Genomic DNA, 24,768 nt, shown 5'->3' on the forward strand with positions numbered 1-24,768 from the left:
CAGAGAAACCGAAAGAAAGACTCACTCACGCACACCAAGGGCCTTTAAGGTGCGTGCGCACAAGCACACGCACATACTTGGGGCAAAGAAAGGTGGCACAGCAACAACTCAATTACACCTACAAGCCACTGTCATTGCCATTACCTTTACCATTACATGGCGATGAGGAGACTTCTGCGCAGACGTGACATTGCGTATACGCACACGTACTTACATAGGAGTGTTCGTGTGGATGACGTGTGTGTGCATGTATGTGTTGAGTTTGACGCGCATGCGCTTAAAGTGTGCCGCTTTTTTGGACTTGCTTGTGGAACCCAATCCCAGTGGAACCTGTGTGGGAGAGAGAGCCAGTTGAGAACGTGGAGAATAGGAAGAATCATCACCTACAATTTCCAAAAGCCAAACCTAAAAAATATTATTTCTATAAAAAAATAAATAGCAAATAAAGAAAAGCATAACGTTTGGATCATCAGGATCAGAATTTAGATATAAGATGCCATTAAAATCCGAATTAAATAATAATAAAGCATTAAGAAAACATTTATTATAAACATTTCATAATTCCAAAAGAGTAAACATTGACGGGTCTGTCAATTTATAGATTGGTTGTATCTGTTTAGTTGTATTAAACACTACATTCAACACAAGTATTCAGCTTATTCTAGAAACATTTCTTATGAATATTTGTAAAAATTTTTAAAGTTTAGCTATACCCGATTTCGATACCTATAATTATTTTCGCGTTGAACTTAGAAATTCACGAATTATCTCTTGGCCCGTGCAAAATTCTTGTCCCCGTTGTTGAATTTTGTCCAGGATTTGGATTAAACTCAGATAAAGCTGCAAACATGGAGAATGATATGATAGAAATTCTCAACGGACTCGTATGTCCCGATGTAGATACGAAACGTGCGGTAGGTATGATTTGGGAATCAAGTTCCCACAACTGTTGAGGAAGCTTCGAAATGAGGCTATTCTTCTCACTCGAGAAGCCGCCTTTTCTCATATTTTTCATACCACTACATCATCTAGTCGTCGGTCGCTTTGATGAATGCCTTCAAGACTCCAGAGAGTCTGCTTTGCCTGGCCCATATTGGAAAGACTAACACGGATATCTATATGCGCTACAACGCAACCTTGCTAATGGTTAAGCGGCTCCAGGAGAAGAGTCACTGGTCGGCAGTCCTCTCGGAGCACAAAGTCTCGTAAGTCAGTCTGTCTGTCTTACCTCGCAATTTTATATATCGTTCCCTCCGCTCAGGATCATGAGTGACATGATGATTGCTCTCCTTACGGAGAAGGAAAAGAGTGTGCAAAAAGTTTTAGTCCATTTTTTGGCCATACTGCTAAAGTATGAGGCAGAGAGGACGGCTATTTTTATGCCGGATCTTCTCAACTACATCATGGAGTGCTGTAGCAGTTGCAATCCCAACAACTGTGAGGGAGGCTCTTTGATCTATGCCACAATAATGGCCGCCGCACCCGATAAAGTCAGTGTCCACATGGAAACTTTCAGCACTTTATTCGCCCACATCCTTTTGACTGCAGAATCCCAGAAAGACCTGTGCACACCCAGCGTGGCCAACATGGTAACGGGTACAAGATATTTGATTCCATTTATTGCGGGAAACACTGCCACCGAGCAAAATATAGTCCTGGTCTTGCCGCTGGTCCTTCGAACGCTGGACGCGATCGCCTTGAAGGGTGACCACAAGAGTGTTCTCGAGGTGCTTATTATGTTGGAGAACATGACCGTATATGTTCCCCATCTGCTAACTAACGTGAATTTGGTACTGGACTTCTGTTTAGATATAGCGAGCAATATAGACATTGTGGATGGGATTCGCGCTAAGGTGATATTTTTCATTGGGAGCTTTGCGCTCAACAAAAAGAAGGCCATCGTTCAGGAGAAGCTACTGAAGCAAATCCTGTCCGTCTTATTTGAGGTAATGTGTGACAAACCCTATGATGATAAGGAGGACCCACAAATAGCGGCTTCGCACACGTTGGATTCACTGGCTACCCACATGCCGTCGGGAAAGCTAATTCAGTTTTTGGTTGAGTTGCTGATGCCGGAGCTAAGGAATCCGAACCCGACTCGCAGGGCAGCTGCCTTGGACAGCATGGGCATTGTAGTCGAGGGGTGTTCGGATACCATACGCCATAAGTATCTGAAGGATATGATAGATGAAATCATCCATGGAATCGCTGACAGCGAGCCCCAGGTGCAACTCGCCGCATTCTCTGCCCTCGCCCAGTTCTCCTTGCACTTGCAGCCGGATATCTCCAAGCTTGCACGATTGATTGTGCCCATCTATGTACATCAGTTGGTAGAGATCCATCGGGTAGGATATCAGCCGGAGTCAGGAATTCTTGATACAATGATTGGCGGTATAGACATATTTTGGCAGAATCTGGATGAGGCAGCCAAGGAGAGCGTGATGCCTTATTTTCAGAGGATTATCGAGATTCTTAGCACACTTGTGCTGAAAGATCTTTTGGCTCAAATTTCAATGTTGCAGATTCAGACTTTCGAGGGGCTTGGGTTGATTTTCCGCTTCATGCCGAAAGAACACATCCTGCCGATGGCCAACGACACGAAGATCTACTGCCTGAGGCTGCTGAAGGAGGGGCCCAACAATCCGTACTTCCGTTATGCCACTTACAGTCTGATCGGTGCTATTTCTTTTGTGTTGAAGGAGGACATGGCCGAGGTTTTCCCCGAGGTCATACCTCAGATTTTTCAAACGATGATTTTCACTGAGGTAACCGATCCGAATCTGGATGGCAAGACAGAGCTGGATTTACTTCTGGAGGCGGTCACTGCGGATGAAGAAATCCCGGGTAATCCCTATAGTGTAGCCGACGAGGGCGATGGCGATTTGGACAGATACAAGATGGACATTTTATGTTGCCTTACAAAGATGGTGGCCATTTGGACGCTTCGTGACTTTGCCGCCAACACTGGTGCCGCCTTCAACCCCTATCTTCATACGTCCTTTGAGAACGTTTTCCAGACGCTCGATTCTGTCTCCTATGAAATTCGAATAGCCTCTGCCATCGCCCTCTGCGAGTTCGTTGGTGCTTACAATAGGTCGGGCGACACCGACGTCGTGACCAGCATCTGCGAGACCATAATACCTAAATTCGTAGAGATGATGCGGAGCGACCAGGTTGAGAAGGTGCTTGTCGTGCTGATCGATGAAGTGGGTAAACTTTTTCGGGTCTACAAGCAGCTGGCCATGCCGAACCAGGAGTGTGCCGAACTGATCTGTGCCTGCATCAGTGACATATTTCTACACAAAATGACCTGCCAATTAAATGATCAGAAGGACGATGGCAAGGGCGATGACAACGACGAGGATGATGGGGAGGAGGAATCCGATGTAGCCAAAATGATTGTGGAGGGGGCAGCCAATCTGGTGGCATCGTTTGGCTTCGCCCTTGACCCTCAGACCTTTTCGATGTACTTTGGACGGATTTTCTGCTTACTGGATGAAAAGCTGGTAGGTTAAAAGGCATCTCCTGGGCCCTGTTCTCCTGTGTCTGTTGAGTTTGAATATCATAATAAATATTTTGCTGTTTCTACTTGCAGGCCAAGACCAAGAAGAACCATCAGCCGAAGGATAGGGCGTATATCTATAAAACTCTGGCCGAATCATTCCAGAACCTAGGGAGAAATTCCGCCACATATTTCGATACTCTCTATCCCTTGTTCCTGGTGGGAACCAAAGATACCGATCCTAAAGCGCGTGCGAATTCGTTCTACGGCCTCGGGGAGCTAGTCTTCTATTCTGGAGAGAAGTCATATGAGTGAGTACTACGGGAATATAGTAATAGAACATTGATTTTATTGAAGGTAATCTTTAAATTTCTATTACAGCTCATATCCGTTGATCTTTCAAGCCCTTTCCAATGGGAACGCCAAGGAGACGGCTCCTGCGGCCATGGACAACATTTGCGGAGCGCTGGCGCGCCTGATTCTGACCAATACTCAGACTGTGCCGCTGGAGGACATCTCGCAATTGTTCTTTTCTCGTCTTCCACTACGCGAGGATTTTAGGGAGTACAATGTTGTGCTGAAAACATTTCACCTGCTTTGCACACAGGCCGCGTCCAGCATCGTCGATCGTATCGAGGGAATGCTGATTATCATTCTTAGGGCTGTGAAGGACAAGCAGATGGGAGACCAGGATACTAAGGATAAAGCCATGGAGTTCATCAAGCTGATCCGCACCCAGTATCCGGAAAAGTTCAATATCGTGGCCAACTCGAGCCTAGAATTATTACAGGTTGTGCAGACCCTCTAAGCGGGGGCACCATCATTGAAAGAAAAAAGATGCACAACACCAGATAGGCTAAAAAATTAGCTTTGAGGACCCGTCCTATAGTTGTTAGCCATCATAGTACAATAATAGCAAGAAACAAGAGCCATCTTTTTAATACATAATTAATGGCAAATATACCAAATGTATTATTATAATTATTTCTTTATAGCTATTTCCGATGCCAATGGCCTCTGTCCAGCTTTCGCTTTTTCGAGGCGTACGTGATTTTGATAGAACCAGCTAGCCATTGGCCAGCCAGAGGGAGGGAAAAGGGTTAAAATAAACACGAAATTAGAAATTCATAATTGTCGCGTAATAGTGTAATACGTGGACTGGTAGCACACCATTCTAAATTGCTAATGCGCCTTAATAGGCTTCGCTTGTTTCGGGAGTTTTGGATTCGTTATTTATTTTTTTGTATTATTTGGGTGTGTGAAAGTCACTGCATGATGATATTTCGTTTCGTTGCATAATCCTTCTCTGCGAAGCGCCCAGGGCCGAGCCAATGAACCCCATCGAATTCGGGTTTGCCCATCTTTGGAGTTCGGCGATGGTTATGGTTCTATCTCTACAGAAGTGATCTTTTTGCCAGGCCATAAAACTGCAATCTCACGTCGTTGGCGGGGCAATCTTTCGAGTGTAATCTTCTCTGTGGCGGTCGGATCCTCGTCGTCACCCATTTGCCATTGTAGTTGTCTGCTACTAATGGATAAACAATTTCTCGGAAATATAACATTTTCACATTATTAACTGAAGATTCTTCGAAAACAGGATGGGGAATGCTCGGTCTATGGGGACTTTTTATGGGATGTGATAACTTAATTAATTTAAAGTACTTGTATAATATTCTCTAATGACATTAGATCCCTGAAGCAAAATAAAAAATGTTGGAAACTAAAAGAGTTATAATTTTTGTATATATGTATACATTTTATATGTTTATTTATATTTAGTCCACCGATTTCCCATACTCCGACTTATATACTAGTAAAATTGTACAGAAGAATAACTTTATAGTTTCGTTCTAATAGCTTGCTCTTCCATTTGTACCAAAACAAATCTTGCACATGAACATATGATTCCCAACTTGTTCAAACATCCCCGGAATGAAGCGACTGCTGCCTGCCATGTATCAGAAATGTGTTGTGTTACAAAAGTTGCAAGTCATTGTTTATTAGTGTTCAAAGTTAGTAACTCATCATACTTACTTACTAGTCATAGTTACTTACTGATCATATTTACTTACTGCTCATAGATAACCACTGTTCAGAGTTACTTACTGATCATAGATAATCACTGTTCAGAGTTACTTACTGATCATAGATAATCACTGTTTAAAGTTACTTACTGCTCGTAGGTAATTACTGATCATAGTTCTTAATCGTCCGATTGTTCCTATGACAGCTATATATATGTTTATATATAGTCCACCGATTCGCCATGAACCGATTTATATGCCCGTAAAATTATATAGAAGAATAACTCCATAGTTTCATTCAAAAAGCTTGCTCTTAAATTTGTTCCAAAACAAATCTCGCACATGAACATATGATTCCCAACTTGTTCAAACATCCCCGGAATGAAGCGACTGCTGCCTGCCATGTATCAGAAATGTGTTGTGTTTCAAAAGTTGCAAGTCATTGTTGATTAGTGTTCAAAGTAAGTAACTGATTACACATACTTACTGGTCATTGATACTTACCCATCATAGCTACTTACTGGGCATAGATAATCACTGTTCAGAGCTACTTACTGGTCACAGATAATCACTGTTCAGAGTTACTTACTGCTAATTATTATTTACTGATCATGGTTCTCAAACGTCCGATTGCTCCTATGTCAGCTATATAAATGTATATATATAGTCCACCGATTCGGCATACTCCGATTTATATGATAGTAAAATTATATAGAAGAATAACTCCATAGTTTCATTCAAATAGCTAGCTCTTAAATTTGTTCCAAAACAAATCTCGCACATGAACATATGATTCCCAACTTGTTCAAACATCCTCGGAATGAAGCGACTGCTGCCTGCCATGTATCAGAAATGTGTTGTGTTACAAAAGTTGCAAGTCATTGTTTATTAGTGTTCAAAGTTAGTAACTCATCATACTTACTTACTAGTCATAGTTACTTACTGCTCATATTTACTTACTGCTCATAGATAACCACTGTTCAGAGTTGCTTACTGATCATAGATAATCACTGTTCAGAGTTACTTACTGGTCATAGATAATCACTGTTCAGAGTTACTTAATGCTAATTATTAATTACTGATCATGGTTCTCAAACGTCCGATTGCTCCTATGTCAGCTATATAAATGTATATATATAGTCCACCAATTCGGCATACTCCGATTTATATGATAGTAAAATTATATAGAAGAATAACTCCATAGTTTCATTCAAATAGCTAGCTCTTAAATTTGTTCCAAAACAAATCTCGCACATGAACATATGATTCCCAACTTGTTCAAACATCCCCGGAATGAAGCGACTGCTGCCTGCCATGTATCAGAAATGTGTTGTGTTACAAAAGTTGCAAGTCATTGTTTATTAGTGTTCAAAGTTAGTAACTCATCATACTTACTTACTGGTCATAGATACTTACTGATCATAGTTACTCACTGGTCATAGATAATCACTGTTCAGAGTTACTTACTGATCATAGATAATCACTGTTCAGAGTTATATACTGCTCACAGCTAATTTCTGATCATAGTTCTTAATCGTCCGATTGTTCCTATGACAGCTATATATATGTTTATATATAGTCCACCGATTCGCCATGAACCGATTTATATGATAGTAAAATTATATAGAAGACTAACTCCATAGTTTCATTCAAATAGCTTGCTCTTAAATTTGTTCCAAAACAAATCTCGCACATGAACATATGATTCCCAACTTGTTCAAACATCCCCGGAATGAAGCGACTGCTGCCTGCCATGTATCAGAAATGTGTTGTGTTTCAAAAGTTGCAAGTCATTGTTGATTAGTGTTCAAAGTAAGTAACTGATTACACATACTTACTGGTCATTGATACTTACCCATCATAGCTACTTACTGGGCATAGATAATCACTGTTCAGAGTTACTTAGTGGTCATAGATAATCACTGTTCAGAGTTACTTACTGCTCATTATTAATTACTGATCATGGTTCTCAAACGTCCGATTGCTCCTATGTCAGCTATATAAAGGTATATATATAGTCCACCGATTCGGCATACTCTGATTTATATGATAGTAAAATTATATAGAAGAGTATCTCCATAGTTACGTTCAAATAGCTAGCTCTTAAATTTGTTCCAAAACAAATCTCGCACATGAACATATGATTCTCAACTTGTTCAAACATCCCCGGAATGAAGCGACTGCTGCCTGCCATGTATCAGAAATGTGTTGTGTTTCAAAAGTTGCAAGTCATTGTTTATTAGTGTTCAAAGGTAGTTACTCATCATACATAGTTTCTGGTCATAGTTACTAACTTTCCATAGATTCTTACTGTTCAGAGTTACTTACTGATCCTCTGCATTTAATAACCGTTTATTTGGCAGTTATATTATATATAGTTTTCCGATTTTCATAAAACTAAGAACTAAAATCTATAGTGATAGTGATAGTAATAGTGATGGCTCTTCGACCCCAATAATATCACCTGACCAATGTACCACATCTGGATTTACCACACCCGGATAAACCCTCACCAGGAATATAAACTGGAAGGAAATAAGCAATGAAAAAGGATAAGCGTGTTTCCCCTATTGCGGTAAGTCTAAACTATGCCAATTATGTCATATATGTACATATATAGATGCTATCGGAGGGATCTGTCCTAGCTCTAGAATCAGCTGTTCTAGTTACGCATTTATTTTCCAATTAAATCTCTTATTGCCATTAATCCTATTACGTAATCTTAATTTAAAAGTGATACAGCAATCTGTTTTTAGGGATTTCAATAATTCAAACTTAATTTAACTAGCTTAATTTTAAATTATTTACAAATTTTAGCCAAATTTTGCTACATTTTTATACCATTGCAGGAGAGGGAGTCGTTTTGAACTCTATTAATCACATATATTTTTGATCAGCAAGAAAAGCCGAATCGAATTAATCGTATCTGCTAGAATAATACATTTTAAGATTTATTTTTTTCGAAATTTCAAAATTTGGTAAGGGGTCACATCGTCAAAATTGTTAAAATTTGACACAAAATTTTCTAAATTTAAAAACTATGCACATTTCTTGGCCCTATAAAAACTAGTACAGAAAAGCTATCCGACTTGAAATTAATTTATTTTTGACTTAGTTATAAAATTTACAAAATTGTGATTAAAAAATATATCGATTTAATATTTCCTGACTGATTTGAAAGGTATTTTTTAAAATGATGATATTCACGCCTCAAAATAAAACATTTTTATTATTAGTAATATTTTTCCAAGCAGAAATTTAAACCAACACTTTGATACACCCTTTTTGATTACCTTCAGTACATTATTTAGCATAAATCATTAACATGTCTTCAGGCATTTTTTCGCACTTGGCAACAAAGTAAGCAAAAGCAACTTGCAATGCATTTTGCGTGAAATGTTTGCTGGAAAAGACAGACAGACAGACGGGAATCGTGCAAAGATAAGCCAGTTGACGCAAAGGTGACGTGTTGAGGTTCTACTTTCTGGCAAAAAGCAGAATCATGACTGGAATTATGAATAAATTTAATTATAAATAGACAGAACACATGGTATTTTTTTTTTACAAAAATGTTACTGCCATCAGAAGGCCTTTCTTTTTTTTTGGGTTTTCTGCCTCGATTATAATGCAGCGAAAAAACACATGTAACTTTCTAAAATGCAAATCGCACTGCAATGGAAAATCATGAGCGCTTTTCAATTTCAGAAGCCACAAAAAACAAGACAGTGGACACACGTGTGGGCGTTGAAATGGGAATTAAAAATTTTCCGCCAACGATCAGAGTCGCGTGCATGGTGCGTATACGTGATACTTTCTAGCGGCCATTAAAATAAAATAAAATAAATAAATTAAGTTTGCGTTAAGCTCAGTCCGACAATCAAATGCCCGAGTTGACAGTTCAATTTGACAGCGGCACGTCGCCGCCTGTCACTTAGTGGAGCAGTCCTCGGAACGCGCTTAGAAAATCGCTCAAAATCAAAACAAATCAATAACAATCGATCAAAACTTGACCCATGCCAAATGTCACTATTGTGTGGGCGTGACGATGACACTTCCTTTTGCCAAAATCCACACTTCCATTGATACTATATAAGATACTATTTATGGTTTTTCGCAAACACCGCACGTTGCTCACCGTTATTCCAACTGAAGGTGGCTCGTCTTCATCCTCAATGAGCTAAAAATTCTCGCTACGAGAATTTCAATTGATCTCGCGTCGATTTTTGTATTATTATTATTATTTTCATTTTGGCAACACATCGAGAACAGATTGTATCTGCATGATATATGGCCAGGAGCCTCACCCCGAAAACCAGATCGAATCAGCGCCACCCACTGCAAACATAAGGCAAAGTCTGAATTGCACTGAAATAAATTTGACCAAACACAAACGATTGATCTGAAAAATGATATTATAATTAAGAGGTATAAAAATATTTAAATAATCAAAACTTAAAGAACATTGAATGAATTGAATATGGTCATTATTTACCAATAGAAAAAGAAGGTAGATCTACATAATCTTGGCAACATTTTTGGGAAATTACTTTTAACTTAACATGGCTTGTTATAAATCTAATTCACAAACTAAATACTATTATTTGATTCCTTAAAATTGCTCTAATTTTTCTTCAGTGCACAGGCGTAGTTTAGAAAGTGCTGAAAACTAAACTATTTCTGTTTCTCCCAACAATCAATTATGTGGCACACGTTTGCAGACACCTTCGGTTCCAGTTCCAATCCGATCCAATCCGATCCGATATGATCCGTGGCGGGGCTGGCACTTGGACCTAAGGGCTCCCACGCATTGGGCCAAGTCAATTGAATTTTTATGGCCAATTTCATTGATTTTAATTTTGCTAATGATAAGCATTTCTTTGCACGAACCTCCGCCCACTCCTGCACACGGCATGTCAATTCGCTTTTCTTCGCGCTGCCCCACGTTGCATTTTAATGGCCCGAAGAGAAGTTTTCTTTCAATTAATTTAAACAAGGTCAATATCAAAATGTGATTGTGGCGCTGGCAAACTTAAACGTGTCAGAATGCGTGTGAAGCTGATGAGGGCTAATTTGAGGTAGAAATGTAAGTTTGCAGCGCTTTCTTTTTGTTTCCCCGATATAAGGTTTTAGATCATTGCTAAGTTACTATTTGAAAAAAAGAATTAGGATAAATTGGTAAAAAGGGAGCCGAAGACCGTGAAGTTCTCGATTGAATTACATAATCAAATCGATCGCAACTATGCTTAAGATATTCTTTTCTTTGAATGTAAATTTTAATATGATAATTTGTTCGACAAATCATAGATTAAAAAACTCATAACTAAACAAAAAATGCATTAATTTTAATTTTTTAATTCGGAAAGCTTTCCCATGTTAGTTATTATTAGGTTAATACATCTGCACACAAAATTAAATTGTTTAGAAAATTAAAATTCTTTCCAATTTTTGAAAATACTAACGATGTAACCCCTTATAAATTTTTGAAAAAATGTTTCCAAAATTATTTTTTTTCATTTATGCCTAGAAAGATTCGCCTGTTGATGCTGATCAAGAATATATATGATTGATAGGTTCGGAAATGACTTCATCGATGCGTTTTAAGCTTTTGACTGAAATTATAATACCCTGCAAGGGTATAAAAAAAGGTGTATAAAAATAAATATAAATCTAGCATACGAGGCGTATACTTAACGTGAACCCCCATAAATTAAGTATACGCCATGTGTGTATTAAAATACACTTGTTTCAATGTCTATAAAGATAAGTAGTTAAAAAGCAAGTTTAGCGATTAAATTATAAGATGGAATCGGAAATCAATTATAGCTAAGCTTATAATATACTGTATTTATAAATATTTCTATAATAACATTTTTGCGACAAATCAAAATTTTAAAAATTCATAACTAAGGCAAGAACGCATTAAATTCAAATCGGAAAGCTGTTCTGTGCTAGTTTTCATTAGGTTAACAAATCTACAGACTTAATTAAACAAATTAAAAAAGTCAGTTTTTTTGGCAATTTTTAAAATTTTTATGATGTAACCCCTTATTGTTTTTTCAAATTTTGACCAAAATTAAAAAAAAAAATTTTTCGTCCGGAGTAATCTAGATCGACGCAGTTTTTTATGCTGATCAAGAATATATATGGTTTATAGGGTCGGAAATGACTCCTTCGATGTGTTTTAAGCTTATGACTGAAATGAGAATACCCTGCAAGGGTATAGTTTGGGACCCATTTAATGTTATATAATAATTTATATAAATATATTTTTTATATATTTCTTGTAATTATCATATTTGTATATATTATAAATTCTCTCCTACATAAAAACAGAAGTTCTTCGAACATTTAATAAAACATTTCCTTCCAAGTCTGCAGTCAACTTTATTAGCCATAAATTCGGCGCTCAGCTTGTCAGACGTTTGTCAAACACAAATTTAATTGGTTATTACAAACATTGTCGTCAGTGATTTTTTTGTTTGCAAAAAACTTTTAAAATATTCCGGCCACGATCTGCGCATGCGCAAATTGCTCAATGCGACACCCCAAAAAAAAAAAAAACAAAAGAAGAAATAAATGGGTCCCGGAGACGCGTCTATTTTGGGCGCACGTCGCCCCTATTTGGTATTACGGAGCACACTTCAGCTCCAGAATTGGGCCACGGAATTAGAATCAACTGCACGGGCGAGCAGGTGAAACTTCTCTTTCGGAATTCCAGCAAGAATTGACCGCATTGTGATTGGGCGGAACCCAATTGGGATGGGGGATAGTCTGCGGCCCAGAATTGGGAAGCAGGAAGTGGACATGAAAACTTAAAGAAAACAAGAAGTTTCTGGGGCTGAAATGAAATGAATCATAGCTAAGCTAAAAATAAATTAATTTTATTTCTGAAAACTTCTTTCTAAATACATTAATGACTATAATGACTTGAACCTGGTACATTTTGTATACATTACCTATCATCTGCAAACGATTAAATTAACTCTTAACCTCCAATCAAATTACAATTATTAAATCTGTTTTCTTTAATAAGCATCAGCATATAACATACGAAATACAATAAATAATTTGCATAAATAACTTACATCTAATTTGTTTCATTTCGCTCCGAATATGTTTGTATTCCAAAAACAGTTCTTCGATTTCTCATTAAAAGGTACATTTTTTAAATTTAGTTTTACATAATTAAGGCATTGCACTAACAACAATTTCAACTAAGGCAGCACATTGTCTTCTTTAGGCTTTGGGGTTTAGGTTAGGTTACGAACTAAAATTGGTTTACTGGCAGCTCTTCGCGTAGTGCTAAATGTAATTTTGCTCTAGGACCTCGGGGATTATTTAATAATCAGCATCGTGATACAAGATATAACTCAAATAAATACAAGTAATAGGTTATTCTGGGAGGCTGTCTGTCTCCATTGGAGGTCAGAGGTTGGGTTAGGGTTTTGGGATAATTTGGATTGAGGATCTACTGCCACTGGTACTGGTTGCGATAGGCCAGATAGTGGGGATCCTGGGTGCCGAGCTGCTGCTGCGGCTGTGCCTGTCGCAGCTGGTAGCTGTCCGTGGAGGAGTCGGTGTCCTCAATGGAGGGATCCGTCTGCAGGGATCGCTTCCAATAGCTACCCTGCTCGCTCCAGTCGTCGCCGTGATCCTCGTAGTGGTGCTGATGGTGGGCATGTTCAACGTATACAACCTAGTTAGAAAATATGCAAGACGTGTGCCGTGAAGTGAGAAACACCAGAGGAAGTACCAAAGAGGCCCAGGAGTGTGAGTGGTTTTCTGTTTGCTGTATATATCTTGTATATCTTGTATATAGAAGTATTATTACACAGGTCAACAAAGCGAGACTTTGGTGCAGGTCTATCGTAATTATGGTTATTCCAGGTTTAAGTCAATAATGACATTTTTATTAATTAATTAATTAACTCGAAATAATCTCAATTACCATAATTTCAATATCTTTTCCTGCACTAAAAATCACCTTTGTGCAGTGTTTTGTGTCATGTATCATCTGTCTGTCTGGCCGGACTCTTTCAATTGAAAATTTCAGAGTTATGGCTTTTATAACTCGTACTTACACAGTGTGAGGGAAAGTCTTTGAAACGAACACTATGGTCAGAATTGTTCTGATTTTTGGGTCTTAAAGTGTACTTGGTTGTTATTAGTGAACACATTTGGATTGCTTGTTTTTTTGTATTCTTTGTTTGTTTATTAGAGTTGTACGTTCCGAAAACGTTTGTGAGAGCTGTCCAAAAATTTTACCATATCTGAAACCAAAAAGGTCTGAATTTGTTAGCATACGGCACATTTTGGATACGTTAGGTGGTTGGTGGAACGGAACTCTGGTGGCTTGAAGTTTGGAAGTTTGAAGCTTGGAGAAGATCCAGAACAGTTAGAGGTGTTAGACCGCCTCGGGTGTTTTTTTCTTTGGAAGTTAACGCTTTTTACAAACTTTATATATGTACATCTTGTGTGGTAGAGCATAGAGAGAGAGAGAGAGAGAGCAGGGGTAGAGACAAGGAAAGCTTTTCGGAAATATTTATATGATCTGCTTGAGCAGAGACAAACCTTGGCCAAAAAAACCTGAAGTGTGTGTTCGACTTATGACTAGCTTAAGGACATTCCTTTTCACAGATGAAAAGGGTGCAGAAAATCCTTTAGGAAACATCGCTGGTCTGTTAACCTTCGTGTGTGTCGCGTTAAAAACTCGGTCCCGGGTTAAGAACTCACAACAGATCCCATCTCGAACTCGAATTAGGACTCCAGACTTACCTTGGACGGGGGACTGCCGCGCTTAACGTCGATCCAGAATCTGGCTATATTAATAAGCAGACCAATTAAGGCGATGGCAAAGAACTTGACCTGCAGATGGGCTCCGAGAATCTTTAGCAGCAGTTCAATTTTGGCCTTCAGGAAGCTGCCAATTAGCATGAATTTAGCGATGGCCTTCTTCTTCTTCTTCTTCTTGCCGCGAGTTACTATAGTTTATTGATTTTTTATGAGGAAGATAATCGGAGAGAAGGTTAGTCTTGCTTGGTTCTTGATTTCTTAACACTTACTTGTCTAAAATCGAACGAGTAACGCAAAAACATATAATAATTTGTTCGCTTGGGAGGGTGGTGTTTGTTAGTATGAACTGCTGTGCGCGTTAGGTGCGTTAACAATAACGATAACGATGAAAAAGCATTCCAAAAGCAAGCAATATCAATATTAAACCAAAATACTTAGGGTAAGACCACTTATAAAATGTAAATTACTTAACTTTACTTAATGTAAATCATTTTTAAAAATTAAAAAAATGTTTAAGTCAATATAAAGTAGTGAAACCTATTCAAAACTTTAAAATTAATTTTGAATTTACGCTTGTCAGCAGAGGCAACTGCTTGCCTAGACAAAAGCAGTTCAGTTGGTTAAATGCTAAAGCCTCATTTACTTATCAGACTATAAAAGCTTTTGAGTAAGCTCCTGTGTTAGCTGGGCAGATGGCGCCACTAATGCTTAACTTTATAACTTAATTTTCTTTTTTGTATATGTACAAACAAACCTAATAAAACTAGTTTATAGAAACATTTTTAAGACTAGATTAAATTGCAGAGATATCAATGCGGTCTAAAGAGGTATCATTAATAGCTGCTCCTAATTTAACGTAATTTAGTTTCTTATGTTTAGAAGAAACATAACAATTTTAATTTAGAGACCATTTTTAAACCGAAATCTTAAAAGAACTCTTTCTGTAAATGTTTAAAAATAACTTTAAAGTTCTGTTCAAACATTTTGAGACTGATCTATACCTATCTATACCTATGACCCGTAAAAATCCAACATAAATATGAATAGATTAAAGTAGTAAAAAAAAATTAAATATAGAAGGCACACAAAATTGGTGCTAGGAAAAATGGTGCGCAAAAGTCATGTAAAACCACACGCAGCAAACAACACACACCTCCGTTACTTCTACCATAATTAAGTGGATTCCTGTGCTTCCGCTTGCCGCCGGCATAGTCGTCCGCATCGACCAGCTCGTCGAGAAGGCCCAGTCCCAGACTCAAGTCGCTCTGCTCGTGCTCCACCACGGAATTGGATCCGCCATGCTGACCCTTCCGCTTCCGCTTGCCCTTCATGCGGCGCTTCTGCTTCCGCTTCCTCATGGGCTTCACAGCAACGGTGTCGTCATCGTCATCATGGCTGCTCCCGTGGCTAAATATCGCGGAATCGCTGCCATGGCCATGGTCCACCTCGTGGTGCTCGGGCGCTTGCTGGACCACCACCAGAGTGGCGGGTTGCGTGTCCTGTCCCTGACCCTTCTTGTTCTTCTTCCGTTTGCCACCCTTCTTCTTCTTGTTCTTCTTTCGCTTTCCTCCACCGCCGCCGGGTTTTTTCAAGGCACCAGCAGCAGTTTCGTCACCATCTTGGAGTTCGATGAATTCCACACCTAAAAAAAAAATTTGAATTAATTAAATTACTAGAAAGCACTTAGCTAAGTAATTTTTGTTTGCAAATTTGTTTCTATTCTATTATCCAATGAACAAAATATTATAAAAACCTGAGGAAGTGTTGGCCTCGCTGAAAACAGGACTTTTGCCATCGTCCTGCGTCGCTGCTGGCGTCGCTGGCTGACCGCTGAAAATGCTGGGCACCGTTTCCTTTTCCGCTTCCTTCTCTGGCTCCGATGCCGCCTCATCCACATCTTCGTCATCGTTCTCCGCCTCGGCCTCTGTGTCCTGAGCATCCTGCTCCGCTGTGCTATCCAAGGCATCGTCATTCTCGTCCTCATCGTCGTCATCATCATCCTCCTCCTCCCCATCCTTGGCAGCATCCTCCTCCTCGTCGGCAGTCTCCTCGGCAGCATCACTGGTATCAGTATCTTCCGCAGCATCCGTTTCATCATCATCGTCACCGTCGTCGTTTTCACTATCTTCTTCAGCCGCTTTCGGTGTCTGCAAATACTCGTATTCACGGCCAAGGAAGCTGTTGGTTGCAAGCCGGTTGAGAGGCGAGAAAAACAGGAAGAAAACAGAGAAGTAAATATGCTGGCGAAAATTTTGTGGATTCAACTTGTTTTTAGCACTTGCACTCACCCATCCATGGACTCGGCCAGATATTTCTTCATGTAATTTGTGCCGATTTCGATTTTCTTCAGTATTGTCGATGGCTTCTCCTTCAATGGCAGCTCCGAGGCGCTGTAACCCCGCCGTTCGATCGTCGCATTCATCTGCCGATCGGCCTCGACTGTCCCAAAAAAATAAGAGAAAAGAAATTGAGGGGACATGGTTAGGAGAGAAGAAAATGTTTTCAATTTTAATTGCTTTTCCATGGAGATGAAGCCCCAGCCAACTCCCATAAACTCATCGATTATCGCATTATGTGATCAGCCTTGCGGGTTTTGTTTTCAGTTTCTCTGTGAGTTCTCACCCACGAATAGCGCTTTGAACTTTAATTTTAGGTTTGTTGGCTTAGTGAAAATGCTAGCTTTTCCTTAATGCTATTTTGTTTTTGTGGGAAAATCTTTGTCATTGAAGAGTTTTCTCACCTAGCACCTAATTAGGTACAATTCAAGGTTGTGTTTGGTTTAATGAACTTTTGTGACAGAATATTTATTGGAGAAATGTAATAAGCTATTCGCAAACTATAAATTAATCTATAGTTTACTAAATAAAACTTCTATGTTGTGGAAAATATTTTTAATAGCAATACTCACCCTTCAGTTTCTGCCATTGAACCTGAAGCTCTCCATCCCAGGCGTCCAGTATCCTGGCAGACTGCTGCCGAGCACAGGTCCAGGGCTCCGCTCGGATGGGGCACAAGGCCAGGTCCACATATGGCGAGACTTCTGCAAAAAAAGAGGGACACAAATTAGAGATCTGCGTAAATATGGGACCAACCAAATATTTGATGGAAAACTGCCAACGAATTGGGCAAACTGGCTAGCTAACCCAGTGAGACAACCTGACAACAACTGATTTTGACTGACTTTCCTTGCAACCATTGGGGATTTGTATTTGTGGTCTAATTTGGCTAACGTGGCTTAGATGGTCATGGTCCAGCCACGGCAAATATTTGAGTGAAAGTATGTGTGACGACGCACTGGGAAATCTCATAGCAACACCTTGTGTGGTTTTTGCTGCCAGTCAAAGGCGCTAACAAGGCAGCGCTGCTACACAGATGTGTGGTGCGTGCAAATGTAATTTATCCACGTTTTTTTTTTTAATTTTGTATGTAACTTCCCCTTCAACTACAACTTCACTTGTTAACGGCGCATGCCACGCTTTAGTTAGCATTTATCGATTGGCCATCAATCAACGATGCAGTGAAAATGCTCAGCGATTGATTGCCAGCAATTAAAATTATTGCCGCTTGTCGTCCAAGTCACTTGCATCTTAATAAGCGAGCCCATTTAATGGGGAATAATTCCGTTGCGAAGAAAGTTCAGGGAAGAGTTGAAAATTATAATGAAAATACATATTTTGAAGTTAAAATTATGCCCGGCGGCTACTGTAAATTATTGGTTTTCCTCTCCGCCAATTAAGAGATTGTTTTCAGTACTTGAACTCATTAGGACTTGCCTTTGCCTAGGGTTCACCATGACCCATATTTCAGTATTAGTTAGTTACTAATTTATTAGTTTTCCCTCCCCCAATATTACCCTAATTTCCATATTCCATTATTCTTCAGAGTGTACAAATTGAGCTATTATTTTCCCTATTTAGATTCATTATTTGTGTCTTTTTGTTGATTTAATTGTTTGGTCTCATGAATGCCACCGAGAGGAGAGTCGTGATAAGTGAAAATGTAATGTCGCTTCGTGTAGGTTTTTCATGTCGTTTGTTTGCTTCGCCTGTCTCCCCGTCGTTGTCACAATTTATTTGGCTCATTTCGCTTTCAATGGCAGCAGCGCGTACTTTGACCCAAGGCATCGTCAATATTTTCCCCAAATTCAATGCCGGGTGAAAGCCATCCATGGGGATGCGAGCCGCGGTGGCAGCCTGTGAAAAATTGTTTACCTGCAAAACTCTTCGTTTTTTGGTGACATTCAACAGATAACATCCTGCTAAATTCGGCCCACGCCACCAAAAACAACAGAAAAAGCTGGCTAAAAGTGAAGCCTAAACCTGTGCCAAGAATGCCTTAGTAAGGGAGCCAAGGAGTGCCAAGGAGGGAAATCGCCTCGAGAGTCTAGGTGAGTTCAAAGAAAGCCAAAGAAGTCGTGATGCACTTGAAGAAATTGTTCTATTTTTTCCCAATTTCTAATTACTTATTAATTGCATTAAGGACTTGAAGAAACATTCTTTCAAACACCTTAAAAATTATTAAAAAGTATTAAAGTATTGACCTTTGAAGTCTAGCAGTTATAAAATCATTAAACATTTTCCAGAATATATTTTCTTGCAGTGTCTTCCCGTGGCGAGCATCTTCGATATCCGTCGGGTGTCTTGTTTGGCCGACAAATGTGGCACATTATCTGCAGCTGCTTAGGCACTTCTGCTGCTGTTGGCCAAGTAGCCAGGCATTAGCCGCCACTATTCTGGCCAAAGTTGCATTCGGCATTTGGCCTTTTCACTTTTCTTCTCGATTTTAGCTGGCAGGGCGGGAGGGCGGTCGTATGGTAATGACAATACCAATGCTAATGCCATTGACCAAGACCGAATCCCAGTCCGTGCCAAGACCGATTCCCAATGGCAAATGAACTTTCACTGCAATTGAAGTTTATGCGTGGCTTACTTACTCTATAGTTATGGCTATTCGCTGGCAATGCTCGATGACGGGTGACGCATTTGCCTGCAATATATTGCTGGGCTTAATCTATATACATATATATTTAAGTATATATATATATGTATTAAAGGCAACTGTAAACTGCTGCTGGACGGCTGGTCAAGTAGGCTAACTGCTTCGACCACCGGCAAGCTCATTTGTTTTGGCCCGCGGCTTCGGTCTTGGCCATAACAGTAGCTCGTAAAATATTAGCATAATCACAGCGAATTCTGAGTTATTTTGTCTGGGCCAAGATTAAGTTGTAAAATGTTGCATGTTCGTGTGCGGTATTTGAAAGTGAATTGAATAATTATAGGGGGAATAAATAAAGGGAAAATCTATCATCAAACGCTTGGATTGAAAGGGTGCTATTTGGTTCGGAAAATTGGATGACATTTAAGGCAATTTAAATATAATTTTTTAAATGACAAATATTTTACATAAATGCATTCTCATAAGCTAGGGGAAACATCTATATATATATATTTCTTTGATAATTACTTCATTTATGGTAAAGAAAGAGGCAAATAAAATTAACAAAACGGCTTAAGAAAACACCTGAATAATCTCATTAAATTGATTCCATCTCAACGAGAGCACTTTGCTTGGCATTCAAGTCCCAGACAGACCTTTTAGGGCCGCCGAATTAAATACAATGATCTAGTGGTTTCGGTATTTTAAATATTTCCTAGTTCATTACAAAAGAATTTTATGGCCATTATAGAAATCGGCGGGAACAATGTGGCACTCTTTAGCTCTTAACTTCACCGTTAGCATGCCAGCGGCAGACGAAAGAGAGACACATCTGAGCTGAGCTTGAAATTTAATAAAACTTTCACTGGTTTTCGATCTGGCGCAGAATTTGAATTGAAGACACCGCCAAAGTCGAAGTCGAAGTCGGAGTCGGAGTCGGAGTCGAAGTCAACCGCAAAAGCCGAGAGTTAAATGCAAACTCAAGACTCGAACAAGACTTGGCCGGCAGCTACAACTTGAGCAACAACCCCGCACATGTTGTTTATTGATTAGAGCTCTTACGGCTTTTGGCTACGCAAATACATAGTTCGTTTCACATGGGGAAAATCTATAGATAGTTGAATTTAATGTGAAATATATAGGAATATTTATAAGTGTACGGTTGATCACTTGTCAAGATCGGGTTTGCTATTGTTTAAGTTTTTTCTGCTCGCTGACAAGCATCCGCTGGACAAGCAATCATCAAAATATTTGGAATTTCTTGCTGTGTGGCCACTCTGGAAACTGCAACTGAAATTGTAATCCAAGATTTTCAATGCCTACGCAGAAATCGAACACGAAGTTGACAGATGGAGGAGACGCGCTTACAGCTTCATGCGGCACCAGTTTGGGCATCTTTTCATGGCTGCTGCCGGGCTGGTGACCAAACTGGGCGAGATGCCGGAGCGGCAATTAAAAAATGAAATTAGATTTCATTCCAGTGAAGCAGCAGCACTTTTCATTTTTGCGCTTCGTCCAAAAATGTCACCAATGCGACTCCGTTTTGGAACGTGGACGTGGGACATCGAAGCTGGGATTTGCCAATGGCATTGTTTGCCTCAGAGACTTAGAGCCACTTGTCCAGTTTGGAGCAGTGCCGGGCCGGGCGAGCTCCAAATATTTAAATAGTAAGTAGCCACTCGCCTCGGACACTCTCACATACAAATATGACGGTTATAACCCAATTACAAGCGTTTTTCAAGTTTTTCTTCTCGCTTTTTTGGTGTCGGAGCAATTTGTACCAGCTCCCGGAATGGAGTACATATATCTGTGTATTTACATTCGTACTCCACACCCCCCTTCGAGTCACCCTTTTTGGCTTAAGTAAAGTTGGTGTAGTCACCAAGTGAATCCGACAGTATCACAACCAAGACATCAACTTGTCCGGACGGGTGTTTACCCATTCTTGGGTGTTTGTCTTGTCGCTGTTATTGTTACTTTTCTCCAAACAGGTGTTGCTCTTCAGGGAGAGAGTTTATTCAATTTGTTGAGGGGTTTGCTTAACGCTATTAATTAAAGACTTAATAGGGGTTAAGCAAAGTTCAAATGATGGAAATCGATTGCAACTTGTATAGATTTAATCTGTTATTTAACACAGAAAAGGTGTTGAATAGATTTTAGAGCTTAGTAGAGAGCTATCAATTATTTACCCATTTATTAAATCGCATTTAACTGACTAAAGTATTCCCTTGATTAACTTAATTAACATAATACAATTAACATCTACTTTCCTTTAAAACAATATTAATTTCCAGCAAAACTAAACTAAAGATTAACTCTGTCATCTAAGTGATCTTGCAAAAACAGAATCATAATGAACAGATCAAGTTGGTAGATATTAACCCCAGCTTGTACCACTGCTTAACCCCATCAATGCTCCACTTAACCCCTCACATGACTTGCTTAATAAAATTAACATATATTCCACCGTATTTTAAGTGTATTTGATAGTCGTTTAATCAGCAAACAAAACGTTAATTCATGTTTCGCTGCCCTACCCGTTCTTTAATGACTCGACATTCTTGGGGAGGGGTCTCCACACGGAAAACAGTATTAAGTATATAGTATATCGTATCATACGCAACTTCTTGGCTTAGTTGGGGTCTCTGTTTCTGGTTTAGTTGGTTATGACCCATATTACATGCTCAGAAGCAGATCGAGACGCCAAGTGCCCTAAACGATAACGAGGTGTATTTCTTTCTTTCTTTCTGGTAATGGTAATGGGAATGGCAATGCCTTCTGCACTTGTTGTCTTCTCGCCTGGTCTTGCCTTGTCTTTTCGTTTGCTAATTGTTCGCCATGTGGTTGCCAGGTTTAAGCCAAAAAAAAAGGAGAAATAAGAGGGAAAAATAAAACCACAGCAGTGGCCAAGAAAAAAGTGTCGTACGCTCCATAACGTAACAGAACCAAAATGAGATTAAGCTCACTTCGTTATGCTGCATTGCCGATGGAAGACGTTTAATCAATGCACCGAAAGAAATATGAAGAACATTTTATATAAAAGTTTAAGGTTTTAAAATGAATATTTAAAAGCAAATTATTTTATCTATAAAATCTTTGAAGGAGTAAAAGAAAGTAGAAATGCACTGTGTTAACAATTGGTAAAAGTAATTACCATGTATTGCTTCATTCTATCATATGTAATTATTAATTCTCGATCAGCTTGGCTAATTTTGGATGCTGCACGCGAACACCTCAAAGTAAATAAGAACTAATTAAATCGGTAAACATCAATGCTAAATAAGATTCTTAATGCTTAGGTAAGAAATGGTAATTTCCTTTACTTAACAAATTTAATTAAAGCAGGAAAAGTGGTAGATAAATATTTATATAAATATTAATAGATAGTTTGTATTCTCTTTTATATGGAATAATTAAGTCATATAACCATAAATCCAGAGTGTATAGAAATCCAATACTTTCCTAACAAAACCATTGTAATTTTACAAAAATACCTGACATTGGTTGGGAAATACTTATCGTAAAGCGTTAGATGTTAGCTTGATATATTTATTTTCATTATTTTTGTTGCCATGGAAAAGATGAACGCCTGACAGGCCGTGGCAGGTGTGACAGCTCTGACGGATCTGTGGCCACTCGAGTGGCTCATAAATCTTGGCCGATTCTTTGCGATGCCAGTGGCAGTGGCAGTGGCCATAATCAGTGACAGTGACAGTTGTGGCGACTTTCATTTGGCGCCTGGCGGCCGATTATATAATTGCCGAACACAGAAATTGCCACTCTCACATTTAGCTTAATGAACTGAAATTTCACTGCAATAAAAGTATTTTACTCAGAGCTTTTGTTTATGTTTTGCTGCGGCTACCGTCTGTTATTTCCTTTGGCCCTTTTCTTTGTCTGGGCCAAGCTTATTACAATACCCAGAAAAAAAATAATAAAAATAAAATTAAATAAAAATACAGAGACCACGATTTAGAGGAGCCGGAACTTAAAGGCAGAAAAAGATTCATTTCGTTTGGGAGTTTGTTAATAAAGAAATCAAGACAGGTGGTCAAAAATATGAAAACATTTACCTCTTCTCAATTGTTAATTAAAGCCAAAAGCAATTTAAGTTTAAAGAATGACCTAAGGATACTCAATTTTCAGTTTTTATACCATCTGCGATCCCCCGAAAAATGCCATATATCTGACCGAAAACAAAAAACAAAGTAGTGGTCAACACTGTTTTGTGGCCAAAACTCTTACCATTTAATCGCCGGCCAACAGGTGCAGAGACGGCTGAATCGCGGGCTGGCAGACTCCAGGCATTTGCCGGAGTTATCTGCGATGGCAGGAGCAGACAGATCAGACCCACAATGATGGAAGGCTGCCACCAGTCCAAGTCCATGATGCTTGGATTTCCTTGACTTTCTTATAGATATATATATACGTATATATACCGATATATATAATTTTTGAGACACTGGCACCGTTAGACGAAATCAGAAGTCTAGAGTCTAGCGCTCAAGTAAAACACTGATTTATGTACACTTATCGGCACGCACAAGAACAACGGCGCTTTGTTCCATTTTTTTTCTTTTTGTTCAGTTAGAGTTTTGAATTTGAATATTAATTTGAATTTGAATTCGACAAAAGAACCCGAATCAATCGAACGAGGCCCGATGCACCACCACTGGCTCTCTATGGGGGATCCACACACAGCTGCTCCACGATCTGCTCACGACCAAGTTCAAGGTAAGATTAAGCCATGACGCGCATACGTAAGAAGCTTTATACCAATCGCTCGACGGAGACTTAAGAGAGTGCGTTGTGAAAGTTGGCTCTTTGGAAAGTTGGCCAAAAGAGCGGCCAGCGGCGCAGAGCAGAGCCAAGCCGAACTACTGTTGACTTTGGTTTTAGCTGGGCCCAGGTCTGGCTCTGGGCCTGAGCTCGGATTTTAGCAAATGTGTGCGGTGGCATGCACTGAACAAACGGATCAATTAAGCTGTCCGCTATGCGCATTTCGAGTGTCACACAAGAATTCCCCCAAGCATTCGGTTTATATGTAAACCATTGAACTTTGACTTTAACCTTCGAGGGAGGGATGGCATGGCCTCTTGGCCATTGCGGATTTACAGGTATTTTGTGTCAGACAAAAGGTGACCATCACACAAAGACAACATATTTAATTCAGCCTTTGTTTTGGAAATTTTCTTTATTACTTATTTTTATTATGATTTAAATCCTCCGCTTAGCCTACTTAAAGCCTATTAAGTGGAAAGCTAATCTTCACTAAGAAGATTACCGTATGATTAGCTTGCATTTTATCAATAAACGAAATGTATTTAATTAATTGTATTTCTCAGATCTCCGATTATACAAAGTTTATCACTCATCAAGAACAGTAAAAGTCTTTCTATTAGTATGGCAGCTATTTCATATAGTAGTCCGATTTTCATAAAATTTTACAATGGCTATATATCAAGTTTGATGGAAATCTGCTTAAAACTGGAAAAGTTATGATTTGTTTTCTTC

At 39.1% G+C, this 24,768-nt stretch overlaps 2 protein-coding genes across 3 annotated transcripts; one reads left to right on the forward strand and one right to left on the reverse strand.

Moving 5' to 3' along the window:
• Window positions 1–618: 618 nt before the first annotated feature.
• On the forward strand, window positions 619–4,481 carry LOC110187589 (importin-4-like). Of its 2 annotated transcripts, none has more exons than XM_020956978.2 (5): window positions 619–914; window positions 1,033–1,205; window positions 1,262–3,506; window positions 3,596–3,813; window positions 3,884–4,481. In XM_020956978.2, the coding sequence occupies exons 1-5, from the start codon at window positions 849–851 to the stop codon at window positions 4,308–4,310; spliced, it is 3,129 nt and encodes a 1,042-aa protein (XP_020812637.2). In that variant the 5' UTR covers window positions 619–848; the 3' UTR covers window positions 4,311–4,481. The 2 variants fall into 2 exon arrangements, with proteins under 2 accessions (XP_020812637.2, XP_086685818.1); XM_086829692.1 differs by having other exon boundaries at window positions 782–914; window positions 993–1,205.
• Window positions 4,482–12,536: 8,055 nt separating this feature from the next.
• Window positions 12,537–23,641, reverse strand: LOC110186919 (uncharacterized). The gene is made up of 7 exons (XM_086829693.1): window positions 23,500–23,641; window positions 17,228–17,359; window positions 16,608–16,758; window positions 16,073–16,497; window positions 15,473–15,961; window positions 14,302–14,507; window positions 12,537–13,222 (listed from the first exon to the last, which is right to left on the reverse strand). The coding sequence occupies exons 1-7, from the start codon at window positions 23,639–23,641 to the stop codon at window positions 12,995–12,997; spliced, it is 1,773 nt and encodes a 590-aa protein (XP_086685819.1). The 3' UTR covers window positions 12,537–12,994.
• Window positions 23,642–24,768: the final 1,127 nt, after the last annotated feature.

The sequence above is a fragment of the Drosophila serrata genome, unplaced genomic scaffold (assembly GCF_035046125.1).
Source record: "Drosophila serrata isolate PLE 108 unplaced genomic scaffold, ASM3504612v1 contig_217, whole genome shotgun sequence".
In the NCBI taxonomy this organism is placed as follows: Eukaryota; Metazoa; Arthropoda; class Insecta; order Diptera; family Drosophilidae; genus Drosophila; species Drosophila serrata.

Bases quoted from the DNA above. Each gene is read 5' to 3' on its own strand.
- LOC110187589 (XM_020956978.2), top strand. From the start codon at position 849: ATGGAGAATGATATGATAGAAATTCTCAACGGACTCGTATGTCCCGAT. The intron at 915-1,032 runs GTAGGTATGATT...TACATCATCTAG, and splicing joins ATGTAGATACGAAACGTGCG to TCGTCGGTCGCTTTGATGAA. The intron at 3,507-3,595 runs GTAGGTTAAAAG...TTCTACTTGCAG, and splicing joins GCTTACTGGATGAAAAGCTG to GCCAAGACCAAGAAGAACCA.
- LOC110186919 (XM_086829693.1), bottom strand. From the start codon at position 23,641: ATGGACTTGGACTGGTGGCAGCCTTCCATCATTGTGGGTCTGATCTGT. The intron at 17,360-23,499 runs GTAAGAGTTTTG...CTTTTTTTGCAG, and splicing joins TGTTGGCCGGCGATTAAATG to AAGTCTCGCCATATGTGGAC. The intron at 13,223-14,301 runs GTAAGTCTGGAG...TTTTCTAACTAG, and splicing joins GCGGCAGTCCCCCGTCCAAG to GTTGTATACGTTGAACATGC.